At 43.6% G+C, this 18,452-nt stretch overlaps 1 protein-coding gene across 1 annotated transcript in view; it reads left to right on the top strand.

The window, feature by feature from the left end:
* The first annotated feature begins 514 nt into the window (after nt 1-514).
* The window catches only part of LOC121394351, a 103,727-nt gene continuing 85,789 nt past the window's right edge, over nt 515-18,452 (top strand). Inside the window, exons 1-3 of the mRNA XM_041565177.1 lie at nt 515-701; nt 4,499-4,559; nt 6,036-6,414. Of these exons, the coding sequence (XP_041421111.1) occupies nt 515-701; nt 4,499-4,559; nt 6,036-6,414 (627 nt within the window). The remainder of the gene's footprint in view (nt 702-4,498; nt 4,560-6,035; nt 6,415-18,452) is intronic.

Consider the following 18,452-nt stretch of genomic DNA (forward strand, 5'->3'; position numbering starts at 1 on the left):
ACCTCAGCGACTTCTAGAGAGACCTCAATGACTTCTAGAGAGACACCCTATTGAAGCTCCACTTAGGGAGAAGGCTGAAAGCCTCCTGTTGATGCTGTGTATTTGTCTCTTTCCCTGCAGGGATTTATACTGCCCATTGGTGTTGTGAGTATATGCCCACCCACTAGTGATGGGCGAATCTGACCCATTTTACTTCGTGAAAATTTGCGAAACTGCGAAAAATCAGCAAAATGCATGGGAGCCAATCATTTTTTTGACAGTCCTTAAGCTCAGTAAGTGACAGCAGCACAGAGCATGTGTAGTGAATCAGCAGAAAAAAGGATGGGGAGCTACTGGGGCATCTTTGGAGACACAGATCTTAACTGCTAAAGGGCTTTGTTTGCCTTGGGCTGGTACAGAAGCTCAAGACATTGGGCGCATCATTTTAAGTCTAATCCTTTATTGATTTTAGTTCTCCTTTAAACTCAGGGTCAGCTGGGTTGTGCTGCCTCAGGTGGTAGCATGACCTATCTCTATGTCTGTAGATGTTCGGGAAAAATATTTGCCAGATACTGGGCAAAGCTTAACCAAACACATTATTGAAGTGCCCTCTTGCGTGACACCGTCTGAAGCGAAGGGTGACCAGTCCGTCACAGTAGAAACGCACAAGGAATTCCTTGCTTTTTCTGGGTTACTGGATATGACAACCATTGTATCCGTTGGTTCTCACTTACTTTAGCTGTCAAAGGCATTCTTGTTAATATTAATTTCCAATTACCCTACAAAATGGATTGGGACATCACTTAATTAGCGAAGCAGGTTCTGAGCAAATGAGGGATCAAAAACAGAGTATTACGGATAAACAACTACCGAAATAGTGATTTGTCACCGAGCATCTCCAGCCTTGACATTAATTAATGATCGGCCCTGCTTGTCTCATGCCATCACAGCCAACAGTGGAGATCTCTTTAAAGAAACATCTTAATAAATAATTAAGGAATATACAACGGACTCCAAGTGACACAAACAGCCTTTTAACTTTTTTGAACCTGTCTATCTGCCAGTTGATTCAGAGCAAGGCAAAAAACCCTATCTGAAGCCTCTCCAATTTGCCTCAGAGGGGGGAAAAATCATTCCTGACTTCAAAACGGCAATGGGACTAGTCCCTGGAACTTGTACTATGAGCTATCTCCCATAACCCTGTATTCCCTCACTTGCTAAAAAGCCATCCAACCCCTTCTTAAATCTATCTAATGTATCAGCCTGTACCACTGATTCAGGGAGACAATTCCACATCTTCACAGCTCTCACTGTAAAAAACCCTTCCGAATATTTAGTTGGACACTCTTTTCTTCTAATCGGAATGGGTGACCTTGTGTCAGCTGGAAGACTTACTGGTAAATAAAGCATTAGAGAGATTATTAAATTATCCCCTTATATATTTACACATAGTTATCATATCACCCCTTAAGCGCCTCTTCTCCAGCGTGAACATCCCTAACTTGGCCAGTCTTTCCTCATAGCTAAGATTTTCCATACCTTTTACCAGCTTAGTTGCCCTTCTCTGTACTCTGTACAGTAATTTCCTGTTTGAGTGATGGAGACCAAAACTGTACGGCATATTCTAGATGAGGCCTTACCAGTGCTCTATAAAGTGGAAGAATGACCCCCTCCTCCCATGAATCAATGCTCCTTTTAATACAGCTCAAGACCTTATTTGCCCTTGCTACAGCCAAGTTTATCATCTACAAGGACTCCAAGGTCTTTTTCCATAATGGATTTGACTAGTGGCTTGGATATTTTTACATCCCAGGTGCATGACTTTACATTTATCAACATTGAATCTCATTTGCCACTTAGCTGCCCAGATTGCCAGTTTGTCAAGATCGTGTTGCAAGTGCCACATCCTGGATGGAATTTATTGGGCTGGATACTTCTGTGTCATCTGCAAACACTGATACATTACTGACAATACCCTCCCCTAGTTCATCAATGAACAAGTTAAATAAAAGTGGGCCCAATACCAAGCCCTGAGGGACCCCACTAAGAACCTTATTCCAAGTAGAGAATGTACCATTAACAACCACCCTCCTGTAGCCAGTTTCCCATCCATGTGAAAACAACTTCATTAAGCCCAACAGACCTCAGTTTAGAAAGCAGTATCAAACTCTTTGGCAAAATCCAAATAGATCAAATCTACTGCTTCCCCCCCCCCCCCACTGTCCAGCATCTTACTTACCTCATCATAAAAAGCGATACAATTTGTCTGACATGACCTATCCTTCATAAAGTCATGCTGTACTATACATGTAATTGTAATAGCAAAGTAGTGTGTGACATTCTTTTTGCAGTGCTCTGGTCTAATGGTGCCCAGCCTGAAGGCCAGTTAGTATTTAATTAGGGATGAGTGCCCTGAATACCACTAGAACTATAGCAGGGTGACTGTTACCCCAATGTTTCTATATATCTGTAACCTTGTTATGAGCTAAGGGGGCCCAGCCTGAAGGCCAGTTAGGGTGAGATTTGGGGTGAGAGCTTATTTGTACCCTGGGTACCCCTGGAACTATAGCAGGGTGACTGTTACCCCAATGTTTCTATATACAGTATCTGTAACCTTGTTATGAGCTAAGGGGGCCCAGCCTGAGGGGGGTAACCTTAGTGCCCAAACTTGTGGGTCACCTTGTAGTAAGGTCATAACGAACCCTGCCTGACTATTCTGAATATTGCCGATATTGACCCTTGCCTTCTTGACTACTCCTTGAACGCAGCCTGTACTGACCCCGGCATAATTGACATTGAACTCTGCCTGTATCGACCCTGGCCTGCCTGACTACACTTTTTGTCTACTCTCTGAACTGTTGCCTTACATCCATGTACCCCTTTGCTCGTTCAGAACACTTGCTTTGCTCCTCTCAATTTAAGAACTGGCGGCATCTGAGTAGCTGAGGGCTCCTCCCAAGGCCAGAGGAGGCTGCTACAGGCGGAAGATTGAGCCTTTACCAGGGAGCTTAGCTTGTTCTGATTTTAGGGAGCGGTACATGACAGTACAATGGGCCAAAGCTGCCGCTGCTCCTCTGCCCATGAGATGCTCTTCTCTACCCTTGAGATGCTCTTCTCTACCCTTCTACATCACTTAGAGGAGCAACAGAGGATACAAGATTTCATGGTCTGCATACTCTCTCAGCCAGGCTAGATGCAGTTCAGCCACTACCTATCCCTGTGGTACAACCACCTGCTACAGTTACTGTGGGGACTCCTCCTTCATCTACCCTGGGTAATAAAAGTAGTTCTCATGAACCTGAAATCCCCTTCCCTGACAAGTTTAGTGGGGATTAGAGTAAGTTTTTTTATTTTCCAAGAGGCATGTAAATTGTACCTCAGTTTTTTCCCCTCACTCCTTTTCTACTGGTGAATGGAAAGTAAGGTTAAGGGGTCAGGATTGGCAGAGTTTAGAATAGTCAGGCAGACAAGGGTCAAAACTGAAATCAAACAAGACAGAAATCTCACCCAGGATACTAACAAGTTAGACCTAAAAACGGGCAATGAATTTTGATTCAAAGCCCCTTTAAATGTTCGAATTTCACGCCAAACGAACATGATGACATCACACACACAGCACGTAAAACATGGACATAACCCAGACCACTGTGCAAGGCGACCTTCTTTCCATTATTGTGGTGGTGGCAACCAAAATAATAGCAGTTGCAGAGATGGGCCAAGCCAATTGGGCACCCTAGGCCACCTTGCCGACGAGAGCATGCACAGTGATTCCATATTGGGAGCTCACTGTGACAGGAGCGATGGCAAGATATTCTGGACTAGGGGCAGGCAAATAGCTATTCAAGAGGTACTTGCCCAGCGCCCTCCCCCCCAACAGGTGCCTACCCCTAGTTCCAGCCATGAGCAGGTGATGAATAAACAGTTAGGCATGCCACACTTACTCACTAGTAATGATACAGTACATGGCCAAAAGTATGTAGCCACCTGCCTGTCCAACATTTCATTCCAATACTAAGGGTATTAATTGAAGCTGGTCTTCTCTCATCTACTAAAAAAGCCTTTGCCTTCTACTCTTGTTGGAAATTGCTTCACTTAATATATAAGACATTGGGGATCAGGTCTGGCTCACTATTGAGGTTCCTATCCACCCCACTGAGATTCGATTGGGTTGAGGTTAGGGTTCTGTACAAGCCAGTCGCATTTTCTCCTTCCATCTCAGCAAACCCATTCCGTATGGAGCCATGCATGCATGGGGCATTATTGTGCTTGAAAAACACTTCCCCAAACTGCTGCAATAGTTAGAAATGAGAATTATCATTAAATAATAGTCTATACCAACAGGTGCATAATATAGAGGAAGCAGACCCTGCGGCTGCAGGGGGCCCAGGAGGTATAGGAGCCCCACGAGGCCCGTATTTATATACAGTTTCAATAAATATTGGTTAAACAAGTCTCCATTTTGGGGGTCTGAAAATAATTTGCTGTGGAGCCCAGTCTAGTTACTCCACTGTATACCCAGGTTCAAATGTGTTTGTGGGTGGAGGGTTGGAAGATGTAGTCAACACATGGCTGTGCTCCAGGTGAGATTCCTCTAGAATCAGAGGATATGAAAGTTGTTTCATCCTGATTTGGTCAATGACATGACATTTTACAAGGAGATCAGTGAAAACATGGAGCTACAAAGGCTCTACAATGACTAAGGGCAAGTTAGTTCCACCAACTCTACTGTGCTTAGCTCTACAAGAGGTTTATGCAAGCAAAACTTGCATCCAAGCCAGGATTTCAAAAATAAGCACCTGCTTTATGCACAATATCCAAGGGGTTGGTGAGCACCATGTTGCTTGTGAGCCACTAATTGGAGACCACTGCTCTAGCTAGAGAGAAATGAAGTGTTTCAGCTACTTGTTGCCTAGTTTGGTCAATAAGATGCAATTTCACAAGGAGATCAGTGAAAATATGGAATTACAAAAAGTTCTACAATGACTAAGCGCCCTTTAGTTCCATCAACTCTACTGTGTTTAGCTCCACAAGAGGTTTCTGCAACCAAAACTTCCAGAATTCCAGGTCGCTGAGAGCAACATCCAAGGGGTTGGTGAGCACCATGTTGCTCGTTAGCCACTGGTTGGGGATCGCTGCTCTAGCTAGAGAGATATAAGAGGTGTTCCAGCTACCGGTTGCCTGGTTAGGTCAATTCACAAGGAGATCAGTGAAAACACAGAGCTAAAAAAGGTTCTGTCAGGGCCAGTTAGTTCCAGCAACTCTACTTCGTTTGGTTTTGCGAAAAGTTCTGTTGTTGGTTGCTGTCAAATGGTCACTTTAATGATAAATTTGCATATCTGGAAGTTATTTACGCTCTCTGTTATCTTCAACTGGGGATTTGAGATCCCATTTCTCATAGAATGGCCCAGTTTGATGTTTCTTTAGCTATACTAACTATGGCTGACGGTTGGCTAAAGTTGAGGGCTACAATCACATTAAAATGTCCCAAATAATGGCCCCGCCAGTGGCTCTGCTGCAGTTCAGAACACCTAGTTGTGTGACAGATGACTACCAGTAGGCTTGTCTTGGCTGATGAGATGGATTTTCTCAGGCATGGCTGAGCAAGAAGTTCTGCTGCATCTGGGGTTACATATTTGACCAGTTATTTGGCCATTTCTAGCAAGTGTCTGAAAGTGAGAGGGCTACTGGTGGCCTAGGTGGGGCCAGTCAGGTTGTAGACAGGGGAGGCCACAATAATAATAGCTGAGCAGATAGGAACGTTGTTTAGAAGGAGGAAAGTTGGGTTCCCAGTTTTTCAAACTTTCAGCAAATGGCTGAACAAGAGGTTGTGCAGCAGCTCAGGTGGCCCAGGCTACAGGGCTCATCAGTGACTGAGGGAGTTCAGTGTCAGTACAAGTGTCAGTGTCAGTGCGAGTGGCAAAGCAGCAGCAGCAGTTGATGTATCGCGGGGGGCAGGGGGGGCAGGGGGGCCCAGCACAGAGGCTGAATGTCACCGTGAAGGTAACATGAAAGGAGGAGCAGCGGCGGCGGGAGGAATGTGAGTGATAGTGAGTGAGGAGAAGCCCCAGCACAGAGGGGGGCACCGTGTGGCCCTCCAGCTCCCCCCACAGCCCCGCCGGCTTCCCACTGACTGAGCAGCTGAGAGCGGCCGGAGATACCAAAACTCCAGCAGGGAGGTGCCATCTGCAGCACCGGGGGCTCCGGCTCTCCTCTCCTCACCGGGTTCCCTCACATCCCACTGGGAAGCCGCCTCACATCCCCGGGCTCCCTCGCCCCGCCAGCCAGAGCCGAACCCGAGCCGGAGAGCCCCGTGTCCCTGTCAGCCGACTGGAGACTGAACCCCTCCCTGTCAGAGGTCGCGGGAGCCGCCGGGAGAGGAGCGCGTGTGACTGGGACTCCAGCCTGTGTCTCCTGTCTGCTCTGCTGCTCCGCAAGGTACAGTCACTGTCTCTCTCTCACTGACCCGCCGGCGGCTCCTCCACATTCTACTCCTTTGCCCTTCTCGCTCTCTTATATGTTAATGCCACCCCCGACTGCTGCTGCATAGGAGCTTGCACTCTAGCCGCTACCTGTCACGTGGCTCAAGGAGAAGAGCACCGGGGTTAGACTTCCAGGAGAAGCGCAGGGAGTACTGGGGACTGGGGTTAAAGAGGCTGCAGGGAGTACTGGGGGTTAAAGAGACTGCAGGGAGTACTGGGGTTAAAAGAGGCTGCAGGGAGTACTGGGGCTTAAAAGGCTGTAGGGAGTACTGGGGCTAAAATAGGCTGCAGGGAGTACTGGGGTTAAAGAGACTGCAGGGAGTACTGGGGTTAAAGAGGCTGCAGGGAGTACTGGGGTTAAAGAGACTGCAGGGAGTACTGGGGCTAAAAGAGGCTGCAGGGAGTACTGGGGCCAAAAGAGGCTGCAGGGAGTACTGGGGTTAAAAGAAGCTGCAGGGAGTACTGGGGCTAAAAAGGCTGCAGGGAGTACTGGGGCTAAAAGAGACTGCAGGGAGTACTGGGGCTAAAAGAGGCTGCAGGGAGTACTCGGGTTAAAAGAAGCTGCAGGGAGTACTGTGGCTAAAAAGGCTGCAGGGAGTACTGGGACTAAAAGAGGCTGCAGGGAGAACTGGGGTTAAAAGAGGCTGCAGGGAGTACTGGGGCTAAAAAGGCTCCAGGGAGTACTGGGACTAAAAGAGGCTGCAGGGAGTACTGGGACTAAAAGAGGCTGCAGGGAGTACTGGGGCTAAAAAGGCTCCAGGGAGTACTGGGACTAAAAGAGGCTGCAGGGAGTACTGGGACTAAAAGAGGCTGCAGGGAGTACTGGGACTAAAAGAGGCTGCAGGGAGTACTGGGACTAAAAGAGGCTGCAGGGAGTACTGGGGCTAAAAAGGCTGCAGGCAGTACTGTGGTTAAAGAGGGTCACATTGACTTTAGTCTGAACTGCTGCCCCAAGTGGAGTAGGGAGAAACTTGTCCCCGGAGACCCCCTCCAGGTACAAGTGTCTCCATACTCCCCTCGGGGCAGTTAATAGCTTCTCCATCAGCAGGTGCCTTTAAGTAGAGGGTAACCCTAGTGCAGCTCCCACATGGGCAGGATGGGGATAGGCCTGAGCATTGGATAAGAATGGGATGGGAATAGGAATAGGATGAGAATAGGATAGGATGGGAATGGGGATAGGATGGGAATGGCATGTTAAGGTTCTGTACTTGGCACTGAATGAAGTTGTGCAGTGATTCTCCTGTCTCAGAGCAAAGCATCAGCCTCATCCTTTAACTTCCTGAACTACAAGTCCCATCTGGCTTTGGGGGTCTTTACTGCATTGTAGGTTCAACTGGAAATATTCACATGAGAAAGGAAAAGACATGAGAGGCTGCTGGGGGTCTGGGTTCAGAGTATGAGCAGTGAGTGGGGGTTACTGGGCGGGAAGTAAAATTGTACTGGGATTAAGAATTAGTCTGATCTTATTGTGCCGGGGGAGTTGGGGAGAGGAACTTTTGGGCAGGGGTTTGGAGACAGACATTAGTCATATCCAACCTGTAACTTTGCTGTTAAACTACAACTCCCAGCCTGCCTTGGGATTTGCCTATTAAAGGATTATGGTAGTTCAACTACAACTCGGGGCGGGGGCATTCTTTTATAAACAATGTTATTATTTATTCTGTCAGCATCGTCCTAGACACCTGCAGAGATTCTGCCCCCACCTTTGTGTAATAGTGATGAGTGATATGGCCCCCGTCTCTCGCTCTCTCTTTCCTAAAGTAATTGCCTTTCTCACTGAATTACAGATTCTCTGCAATAACCTAAAATAACATTGTACCAACAGCCCTGGTGGGATCCTGACTCAATTTAGATTTTTTTTTTCTCCCACCACTTTTACATTTTTTTTATGATGTAGAAATGAATAAGACTAATGTGATTTGGTACCTGTTTGCTGTGGAACAGGGTCTGGTATGTCCAGTAAAGTGACTGTAATGGGGCTGAGGTGGGGAAGGCAGGGGAGACGTAGCAAAAGTGGGGAGCTGCCACAACAAGCATTATTAGGGTTAATCTTTATTTGCTGCCTTGGGTACCCCTGGAACTATAGAAGGATGACTGGTACTCCAATGTTTCTATATATCTGTAACCTTGTTATGAGCTAAGGGGGCCCAGTCTGAAGGCCAGTTAGGGGGAGATTTTGGGTGAGTGCTTATTTGTGCCCTGGGTACCCCTGGAACTATAGCAGGGTGACTGTTACCCCAATGTTTCTATATATCTGTAACCTTGTTATGAGCTAAGGGGTCCCAGCCTGAAGGCCAGCTAATGAACTAGCTACTTTTTGGTTCTTTGTAGCAGTTTAGTAACGTCAGGGTCGGACTGGGAGACCCACCGAGGCTGCTGAATTGGGGCTCCCACACCGCCCCCCGGGCCCCCTGCCCTGCATCGAAGACGCGTTGGCCAAGCCCCCCCTCCACAGCTGCAACCCCCTTCGACCCCCCGCTTTTACCTTTTTTCCTGTTCGCAGCACAAGGGGCCAGGAGGGATGTCGGAGGGGCAGCACCAATAGTGGGACTGGCAGGGCCCACAAGGGCTGGGGGCCCATTGGGCTTTTTCCCGGTGTCCTGCGAGCCCAGTCCAAGCCTGAGTAAGGCAATTAGTTTAACCCTATATTACAGCTCTGTGATGGATCTATTATATATGATGGTTACAATGATGAGCAGACAATATGAATTGTTATCCAAGGTAAATAAAAAGTCATTGAGTAAATAAGCTGGTGAATATGATGGTATAATACACACCACATGTGCTTCTAAAGATCAGTATTTATTGCTCATTGGATTGTGCCATGCAGTTTAATATCACGTCATCATGCTATTAATAAAGAGCTACAGTAGAATGGTATCATGCTGGGGAGCGGAGATATCCAGGTTTATTTAGCTATGCTATGGGTGCAGGCGCTGGATTGTTTAGGGTCCCAGACACTTGTATGTGTAGGATCAGCAGTCACATATGCATTGTGCTCCTTGTCACAGATTCAAATTCCCATGTAGCATACACAGTGAGGGACAACTTCAGAATTGCATTCTAGAGGGCACTTTCTAGCATTTTTTTTGTACTTTGCACCTTTCCCCATTGAATGTAAATGAGGCCTGTTATCTGATGTAGCCACATGTTTTGGCTTAGATCATTTTAGAGGCCTTAAGGTGGCCATACACGGGCAGATAAAGCTTCCGATATCGGTCGTTTGGACCGATTTAACAGCTTATCTGCCCGTGTGTGGGGGCTTCCGACGGGTCTTCCCGATCGATATCTGGCCACGATATCGATCGGGAAGGTTGGATTTTTAACCGACCGACCCGTCGGAGCCCCTTGGCGCATCGTAATTCGATCGTTCGGGCATACGGCTGAACGTTCGAATTACCCCCGATATAGCCATGCCGTTAGTGGCATATCGGGGAAAGATCCGCTCGTTTGGCGATGTCGCCAAACGAGCGGATCTTTGAGTCTATGGCCACCTTTAGTGTCATACACTCCAGATGACATTTGGACCAATTAAGGGGCATTTAAGAATGCAGTGCAGGATCTCAGAATTGTTGTGGTTGTTTGGTAAGTTAAGCCCCTCCTAAAGTAAAAATGAACACAATTGCACGTGTTTAGGCCAGGGTTCTGCAGTGTCAGTAGGTAGTAATGGGCAAATAAATTCACCAGGCACAAATTCGCAGCGAATTTCCACATTTCGCCGCTGGCAAGAAATAAATTAGTGAAACTGTCGAGAAGATTTGCTGGTGAAAATCTGCCGCGTCAAAATAGTCGTGCGCATAAAAATTGTCTCGCAACTAAAAATTATTCGGATGCCTATTGACTTTGGTGCATTTAGACAAAATAGCCGCGCATATTAAATTTGACGCACATTGACATAAATGCGTTACTCGAAAGTTTCGATGTTTCGTGAATTTCACTGGAATTTGCAAATTTTTTGGCGAACCGAAATGGGACAAATTCGTCCATCGCTATCAATAGGTGCAATTGATTCACCAGGGCTGGAATAGACACTGAGGGGCTTAGCACAACAAATACTTAAATGGGTTGTTCACCTCTAAATGAACTTTTAGTATGATGTAAAGAGGGATATTTCGAGACAATTTGCAACTGGTTTTCATTTTTTATTATTTGTGGTTTTTGAGTTATTTCGCTTTTTATTCAGCAGCTCTGCAGTTTGCAATTTCAAATTAACCTATGCACTTATTTGAATAAGAGACTATGGGGCAAATTCACTAAAGGGCAAATTTTTTGCCAGCAACGGCTTCGCCACACCTTTGCGCTTCTTTGTCAGGTGTAAAATCGATGCCACTACACTAATGCGAAGTTGCGTCTCTGTAGCCATAGGCTGGTGAAGTTTCACTAGAACTTTTGAAGACAATCCCACTTTAAAATATGAAAAAAACGCCAGCATTTTTTAGAACTTTTATGACTTTCCGGCACACAGGATATGATGTCACTGACATAAGATTGAAGAGGATGTAGCTTCATTTTATCAGTTCGCCAGGTGGCGAAGGAAACTCTGGCGAAAGAGGTAACGTTCTGTAAAATTCGTACTTTAGTGAATTTGCGGAGTAACGATCGTTCACCTGAGTGAAAATTTGCCTGGCAATAGGGTGTGAAACTATGCTAGCAACAGGAATGGCCATAAAATAGGCCAAATGTTTAGCAGCATGAGGGGCCCACTGACACCTGGGCCCACCGGGAGATTTCCTGGTATCAGTGGTCCTGTCCAACACTGTTTTGTCTTATTCCTGATCAGGGCCGGATTTATATAGTGGTTTCCCCTAGGACCACTGCCGTTCGTCGCCCCTGTCCCCTACCCTTTATTCATGCAAATTTTCATCATCTGGACTGGAGCAATGGAAATTTAAAAAATTATTGATCTCCAGTGCATACCCAGTGTTTTTGAACCAATGTGGGTGTGGTAGAGCAGCATGCCGCCCCCCTAAAATCTTGCCGCCCTAGGCCCGGGCCTAGGTGGCCTTTCCACAAATCCTGTTCCTGATAATGAAGGTTGTCTTTAATCCCAGTATTTCATCCAGCTATTGTATTACTCTCTTATAAACAGAAGAGTTGCTTTATACACCGTGTATGACTTCATTTCAGTTGCTAGATGTAGACGCAAAATAATACTGAGCCCTAATTTCTAAGCCCTAGCCATAATGGGTTGGGTTATAGATGAGGCCTGGCCTTGGCCTGGAGATAACTAAATGTCTTAAGGTGGCTATACATGGAGAGATCCGCTCGTTTGGCGATGTCGCCAAATGAGTGGATCTCTTCCCGATATGCCCACCTCAAGGTGGGCAATATAGGGCTGATCCAATCGTTGGGCCCTAGGGCCCAACGATCGGATTCTAACGAATAGTAATGGGCTTTCGGATCGCGGGACACCATCAAAGAATAGATGCGGCCGCGATCCGACGGGATTTTTCGTCTCGATCGGTGAAGCCCGTGGGGGGGCCCCATACACGGGCCAATAAGCTGCTGACACGGTCTGTCTGCAGCTTTTATCGGCCCATGTATGGCCATCTTTAGGGGACATTCTAGCAGTCACTTGTAAAAACAGCAGGAATTGGGGCCAACCAATGAGCTGATGGTATGTGATTAATTATATCTTTACCTCCTCATTTAGATTACTCCCAAGTCAATTATCCAAGGCGCCAATGTGACAGTTGAGCTGCAGTCTCATGTCCCTTTCTCCCAAGAAAACCTCCCCATCTGCAACTGTTGTCTTATCTACAGATAAATGGGCTTGGCCTTCTAAAGTGTTCCATTTGAATAGACACCTGTTTAAAAGAACCTTTATGATCCTCAATGTCCAGCCATCTTCTCGATCACCACTAATAAATGAGCTTCTTACAAATTTCGGTGACCCAGCATTGAAAGGACATGGAAAGGGTAGCTGACCAAGCAGAATGATCAGCTGGAATATGACAATGCCAGAGGGGTAGGTAAACAAGTCAAAACTTTTCATATGCTGCATCTGCAGGCTGGTGGACAGCTTCTTCATGAACTTGTGGGTAGGGATGGTAGAATATTTTGCCTTGTTTCTCAGAGAAAAAACACCAAGCCATAGACTATAGTAAAAATTGTTGGTTGAAAACTTGTTGGGCTGTTTGACTTCTACTGACGTTTTGTGAATTTTTGGTGAAGCGGGTCATACTCATTAACTTTGCCAAGGTTGCTCAGTATAATTTATGCCATAGGGTAAGAAAACTTTTCCCAGTGCAAAAAGTCAAATCGATAACTGGCCACCTCTGACCTTTCAGCGATGAAGAGGTTCAGAAGAGCCATTTCTTAATTTACTTAACAAAGCCCATTGTAAATTGAAGTATCAAAATGAATTGCCATCTCGGGCTTATAACACAAATAGATACACAGAAGGAGTGTGTGTCTTCTATTCAATATTATCTGAAGTCAAAGCAATGATTGCTTTCCACATGTATTAATCTCAATTATTAGGGTGGCTGTAAGGGAGCGAGACGGGCCGCGCACCCCTGAGAAAAAAGAATTGGCAAGTATGAAGTTCCCTGGAAAACAATGAAATTAGATCCTCACATGGATTTTTTTTTTCAGATCTATTCTATTACGTTCCCTCATTCTAATTTCGGAGTGCAATATCAGAAGTAAGGCAACATGAAATATATAGATTGTATTGACATGAACATGAATTAGTGTAAGTGCCTCGTGCACACTCTCTGGGCTGGCTGGGAGGCAAATGAAATTACTGGCCCAGATATCAGGCTTTCGTTTCATGGCACAGTTACACAAGAGTGTTTTTATGTCTGTATCTCTCTATACAAATAAAAGCACAAAAATCATCACTGCTATTATATATATATATGCGCTTATAGCGAGATGTTGGCCCTTGTGTAGACTTTTATCCAACAGGCTTGGTCAGTTGGATGGACTTTATAGAAACTAAGACCTGACTGTGCTCAAAGAACTCAGGAATCACATACAGTACATTGACTTATGGGGGAGTCGGATGTGGACTTCAGGAGGGACATTGGCACACATTCCACTTGCCATGTTGTACCAGGTGTTACAGTCAGCCATAACTTAGCTGTTACAGTGCAAGCCACAGTGATTTTGGGAAGACCCTAAACTGAGAAGAGCTTTCAAATGTGGACCATTACTGACACCTTGTATCAGTGGCTTTGGATTGTTAGGGCATGCAGAGACACCAACCTCCCATCTGGCTATATCTAGGATTTCCAGTTTTTAAAACAAATATCGTACTAGGGGGATATGGAGGGGAGTGGTTGAGTACGTAAGGCGAAAAATTGGCCAGCTGTCGATTGAGAAGGGTTAAAAATCCCGTCGGATCGCGGCTGCATCTGTTCGTTGATGCCGTCCCGCAATCCGACTGCACTAATGGCCTCCATTCTGATCCGATCGTTGGGCATTAGGGACCACAATCGGATCAGACCGATATCACCCACCTCAATGTGAAATACAAAAGGTCTGTCTCCCATAGACTCCATTTTATCCAAATAATCCAAATTTTTAAAAATGATTTCCTTTTTCTCTGTAATAATAAAAGATAACCTTGTATCCGATCCCAACTAAGATATAATTGATCCTTATTGGAAGCAAAACCAGCTTATTGGGTTTATTTAATGTTTACATGATATTCAAGTAGACTTAAGGCATGAAGATCCAAATTACAGAATGATCCGTTATCCGGAAAAAACCCAGGTCCTGAACATTCTGGATAACATGTCCCATACCTGTATAAGAAAGAGAAGTTCTTCAGCGCAGGAAAGAAAAAAAAAAGAAATGCTGTTGGTTAAAAGATTAATATTAAATAATTTACAGGACAGCAAAATCAAAACCCAGCAAGCAAATAAAATGTGAAATTCATATATATATATATATATATATATATATATATATATATATATATATATATATATATATATATATATATATATATATATATATATATATATATATATATATATAAAGTCTTTGGGTGATTAGGAGAGTGAAATATATCTGCAACTATTTTCTATGAACTCAGTAAGGAACCTTGACAGCATGTGCCTTGCAGGTAGCGCGCCTGTGAAAATATATCTCCATTTAAATGTAGATCTGCCGTCTTCTCCAGGGGCCCCTTTGGTGAATCGTTTGATTGAGCTTCTTCTAACGAGAAGAAATGGCTGAAGCTTTCCCAGCAAATAGTGATCCTTTAAGCCATTTCTGAAAATGATGATTTTAAAGGTTCATAATATTATTGCATTTGTACTGTCTTCATGTGCCAATAGTCCTTTAGTCTTTTCTGATTTTAAAAACTGTACATACAAGTATGGGACCTGATATCCAGAATGTTCAGAACTTGGGGTTTTCTGGATAATGGATCTTTCCGTAATTGTGATCCTCATCTACTAGAAAATCATGGTTTTGCCTCCAATAAGGATTAATTATTTCTTATTTGGAATCAAGTACAAGCTACTGTTTTATTATTACAGAGAAAAGAAAATCCTTTTTAAAAAATTTGGATTATTTGGATAAAATGGAGTCTATGCGAGACGGCCCTTTCATCATTCTGAGCTTTCTGGATAATGGGTTTCCAGATAATGGATCCCATACCATTATATGTTTTTATTTAGAAAAATAAATCATATTCAACCTGCAAAGGGAAAACATCAAATTGGTGTTGTTAGTATTTGGTCTAGTAACATGTAGCAATGAATGTGACTGGCCAATGGAATAAATAGTAAAGGGGAACTATCCCGAAAATCAACATTTAATATAAGAAACTTTCAATTAAAAATTCTGCCTTGTTTCTGAAATAATCAAGTTTATCTTCACTATTCCTCTCTCAGCATCTGTTTCTCTTCATTCTGTCTTCATGCAGCAGTTGGGTGTCAGATGAATGATCCAATATATCTTATAGGGGGGCTTCCTTTCCTAGCAGATGTATTAGAGCTCACTCTAATAACTGATTCCAGTACAGGTATAGGGTCCCTTATCCGGAAACCCGATATCCAGAAAACTCCGAATTACTGAATGGCTGTCTCCCATAGACTCCATTTTATCCAAATAATCCAAATTTTTAAAAATGATTTCCTTTTTCTCTGTAATAATAAAACAGTACCTTGTACTTAATCCCGACTAAGATATAATTAATCCTTATTGGAAGCAAAACCAGCCTATTGGATTTATTTAATGTTTAAATGTATTTCTAGTAGACTTAAAGCATGAAGACCCAAATTATGGAAAGATCCGTTATCTGGAAAACCCCAGGTCCCAAGCATTCTGGATAACAGGTCCCATACCTGTACAAACAAAATCTAACAAAATAACTCCATTTTGCACAAATTCTGCATGTAGAGAGACATGATGTCTGGTGAGTTTAATAGAGTGAGCTCTAATACATCTTCTAGGCAAAAAAAATCCCCCTATAAGATATATTGGATCATTCATCTGACACCCAACTCCTGAATGAAGACAGAATTTTGGAGAAACAGATGCCGAGAGAGGAATAGTGAAGATAAACTTGATTATTTCAAAAACAGTACAGAATTTTTTTATTGATTGTATTTAGAAAGTTTCTTATTTCAGTATGCTGAAGCTTAAATTAAATTACATTTTCATTTTCGCAATACTTCCCCTTTAATAAAAGAACATTTCTCATCGGTTGTGATGCGTTACCCTTCTACAGTAGAACTTGTTTTATCAATCCTCCTTCTTATTTTGGGGGTTGAGGTTATTATGGCTAAATAGAGACACAGATTAGCATCCAGCGTGGGTACAAATTGTATCAGGCAATGAGGGATTGTAGACACAACACACAATTAGTGATGAGCGAATCTGACCAGTTTCGCTTCGCGAAAATTCATGGAGCAACAAAAAAATTGTCAAACGCATTGAAGGGAAGCATTTTTTTTTACTATACATAAGAATCTATGGCCATTGTTTTGCGGTGAAACGAGGCAAAATATTTCACTCATACCTACACACAATCACAGAATTTTAGATGTAGTTTACTGCTTTCCAATGTCAGTGGGTAAAAGTTTGGAGCAAATTCTGAAAGCAGGTGTCTGCCCAGCGTTCTCTCCATGTACAACTTAGTGAGTTTCTTCCCACCTCCTTTCCACCCATCAACCCCAAATAAATCAAGGCAGATGAAACATATGAGTGCCTCATAGGTACTGTATCTTTTAATCTAAGCATTCTTCCTGCCTTGAGATGTCCAACACTTAGGGGGTTATTTATCAAAGTCCGAATTTATCTCAATATTTTCTGCTACAAACTCCGATCAAATCCGCTCGGGTTTTTTACGCTTAATTATTATAAAATTTTTCCGAAAATTTGCTTTGTGAGAAAATATCACGATTTTTTCAGATTTTTTTTATCTGATTCTCACCATTTTCAAAATTTTTTTTTCTGAGTTTTCACCCGAAAACTTTGGGGTATTGCAGAAAACCCTGCGCACATCAAAAAATCATTGGGACTATTCCCATTGACTTATATACGACCTTGACAGGTCTGAGATTCCGGATTTTCAGATTCAGACTTTTCTATCCTCTGGGTTTAATAAACTCCAAAACATTTTTTAAAAGTCAGATTTTAAAAAAAAAATGTTGTTTTGTGATTTTTGCATTCATAGTTTAGTAAATAACTCCTTATTAAGTGTCGGTACAGTTACAAGAGTAACTGTTAACACTGTTGCATTGTAGCCCTCACGTCCTTGGTTCAACTCCAACCAGGGCACTCTCTGCAAGGAGTTTATTTGCTCTCCCAGTATTTTCATGGATTTCTCATGACTTCCTCCCAAATACTCTGTGTTTGTCCAGGTTCCTGTTTTCTGCCAAACCATTTTAATCAAGTTTCAGAAACTTTTTCTGGCGTCAGTGCAAGAGATCAAAGAGAAACTCAGGACTTTTCATTAAAAATCTGGGACTGTGGGCTGAGCTGTCAAAAGCGTGCCTGTCCCGCAAAAAACAGAACAGTCGGGAAGTATGTTACCTTGCAGCACTGGGGTTCTAGGTTTAACTCCAGCCAGGGCGATATGTGTAAGGAGTTTGTATGTCCTTCCCATGATTGCATGGGTTCCCTGCAGGTGCTCTGGCTTCACCCTAAAAACATGCAGACAAATTAACTGGCTCCTGGACTGTTTGATAGGGGCCTTAGATTGTAAGCTCCATTGGGGCAGTGAATGATGTATAACCTCTGTAAAGCTGTATAATGATAAACTATGTAGGTGTAATTTTTAAGGAGCTTACTGCTGGCACTGGGCACTTTCAAGGCATATGTTCAGCTACTTATATAATACTGTACAGGATGAGCACCCATACTATAAAATAGCCATCATGGATATACACATATGCAAAAATAATTTTCCATATCACTTTGTGCTAGGTTGTGTTCGTGTTATCCAGCACTCCAACTAAAACTGCCTTTGATGAATGTCATTTTTTGCAGTTTTTGGCGCACTTTCCTTGAATTTCTATATCAGTGTGGCCACAATCCCCCCCCGTGATAACTGAAACATAGGAGGTAAAGGTTGCAGGGATTTTCCTTTTTTCCCTCAAACAGCTTTCCCGATGGGCAATTTAGTGGCAGTGCCTTTGAAGCCTTTATAATTGATTATCAAACATTTATTTTACAAAGGAGACGTAACAAGGAATCCAACACAATGTTTTAGAATGTATTCGCCGCCTCTTGAGGGAAATGTAAGGTTGCAGAAGTCATTTCATGCCCTGTGTGTTTTTGAACATAAATCAATGGAATTGTTGGAGAGTTATGGATGTTCATGGAGATGGCTGGATAATAAACAGGGGCGGCATATTTCTACTGATCTCTGTTGTGCTGGTTTTCAGTTGGATTTGGGGCTAGTTTCTAACAATAGACATAGAAAAAAATAAGAAAAATTGATCAATGCACATTCCCTGGGCCCCTGTCATATCAGTAATCTATGCAGATGCATGTATTTACAAAGACAGGGGGTTTTTTAGTTACAAA

This window comes from Xenopus laevis, chromosome 5S (assembly GCF_017654675.1).
Source record: "Xenopus laevis strain J_2021 chromosome 5S, Xenopus_laevis_v10.1, whole genome shotgun sequence".
Lineage (NCBI taxonomy): Eukaryota > Metazoa > Chordata > Amphibia > Anura > Pipidae > Xenopus > Xenopus laevis.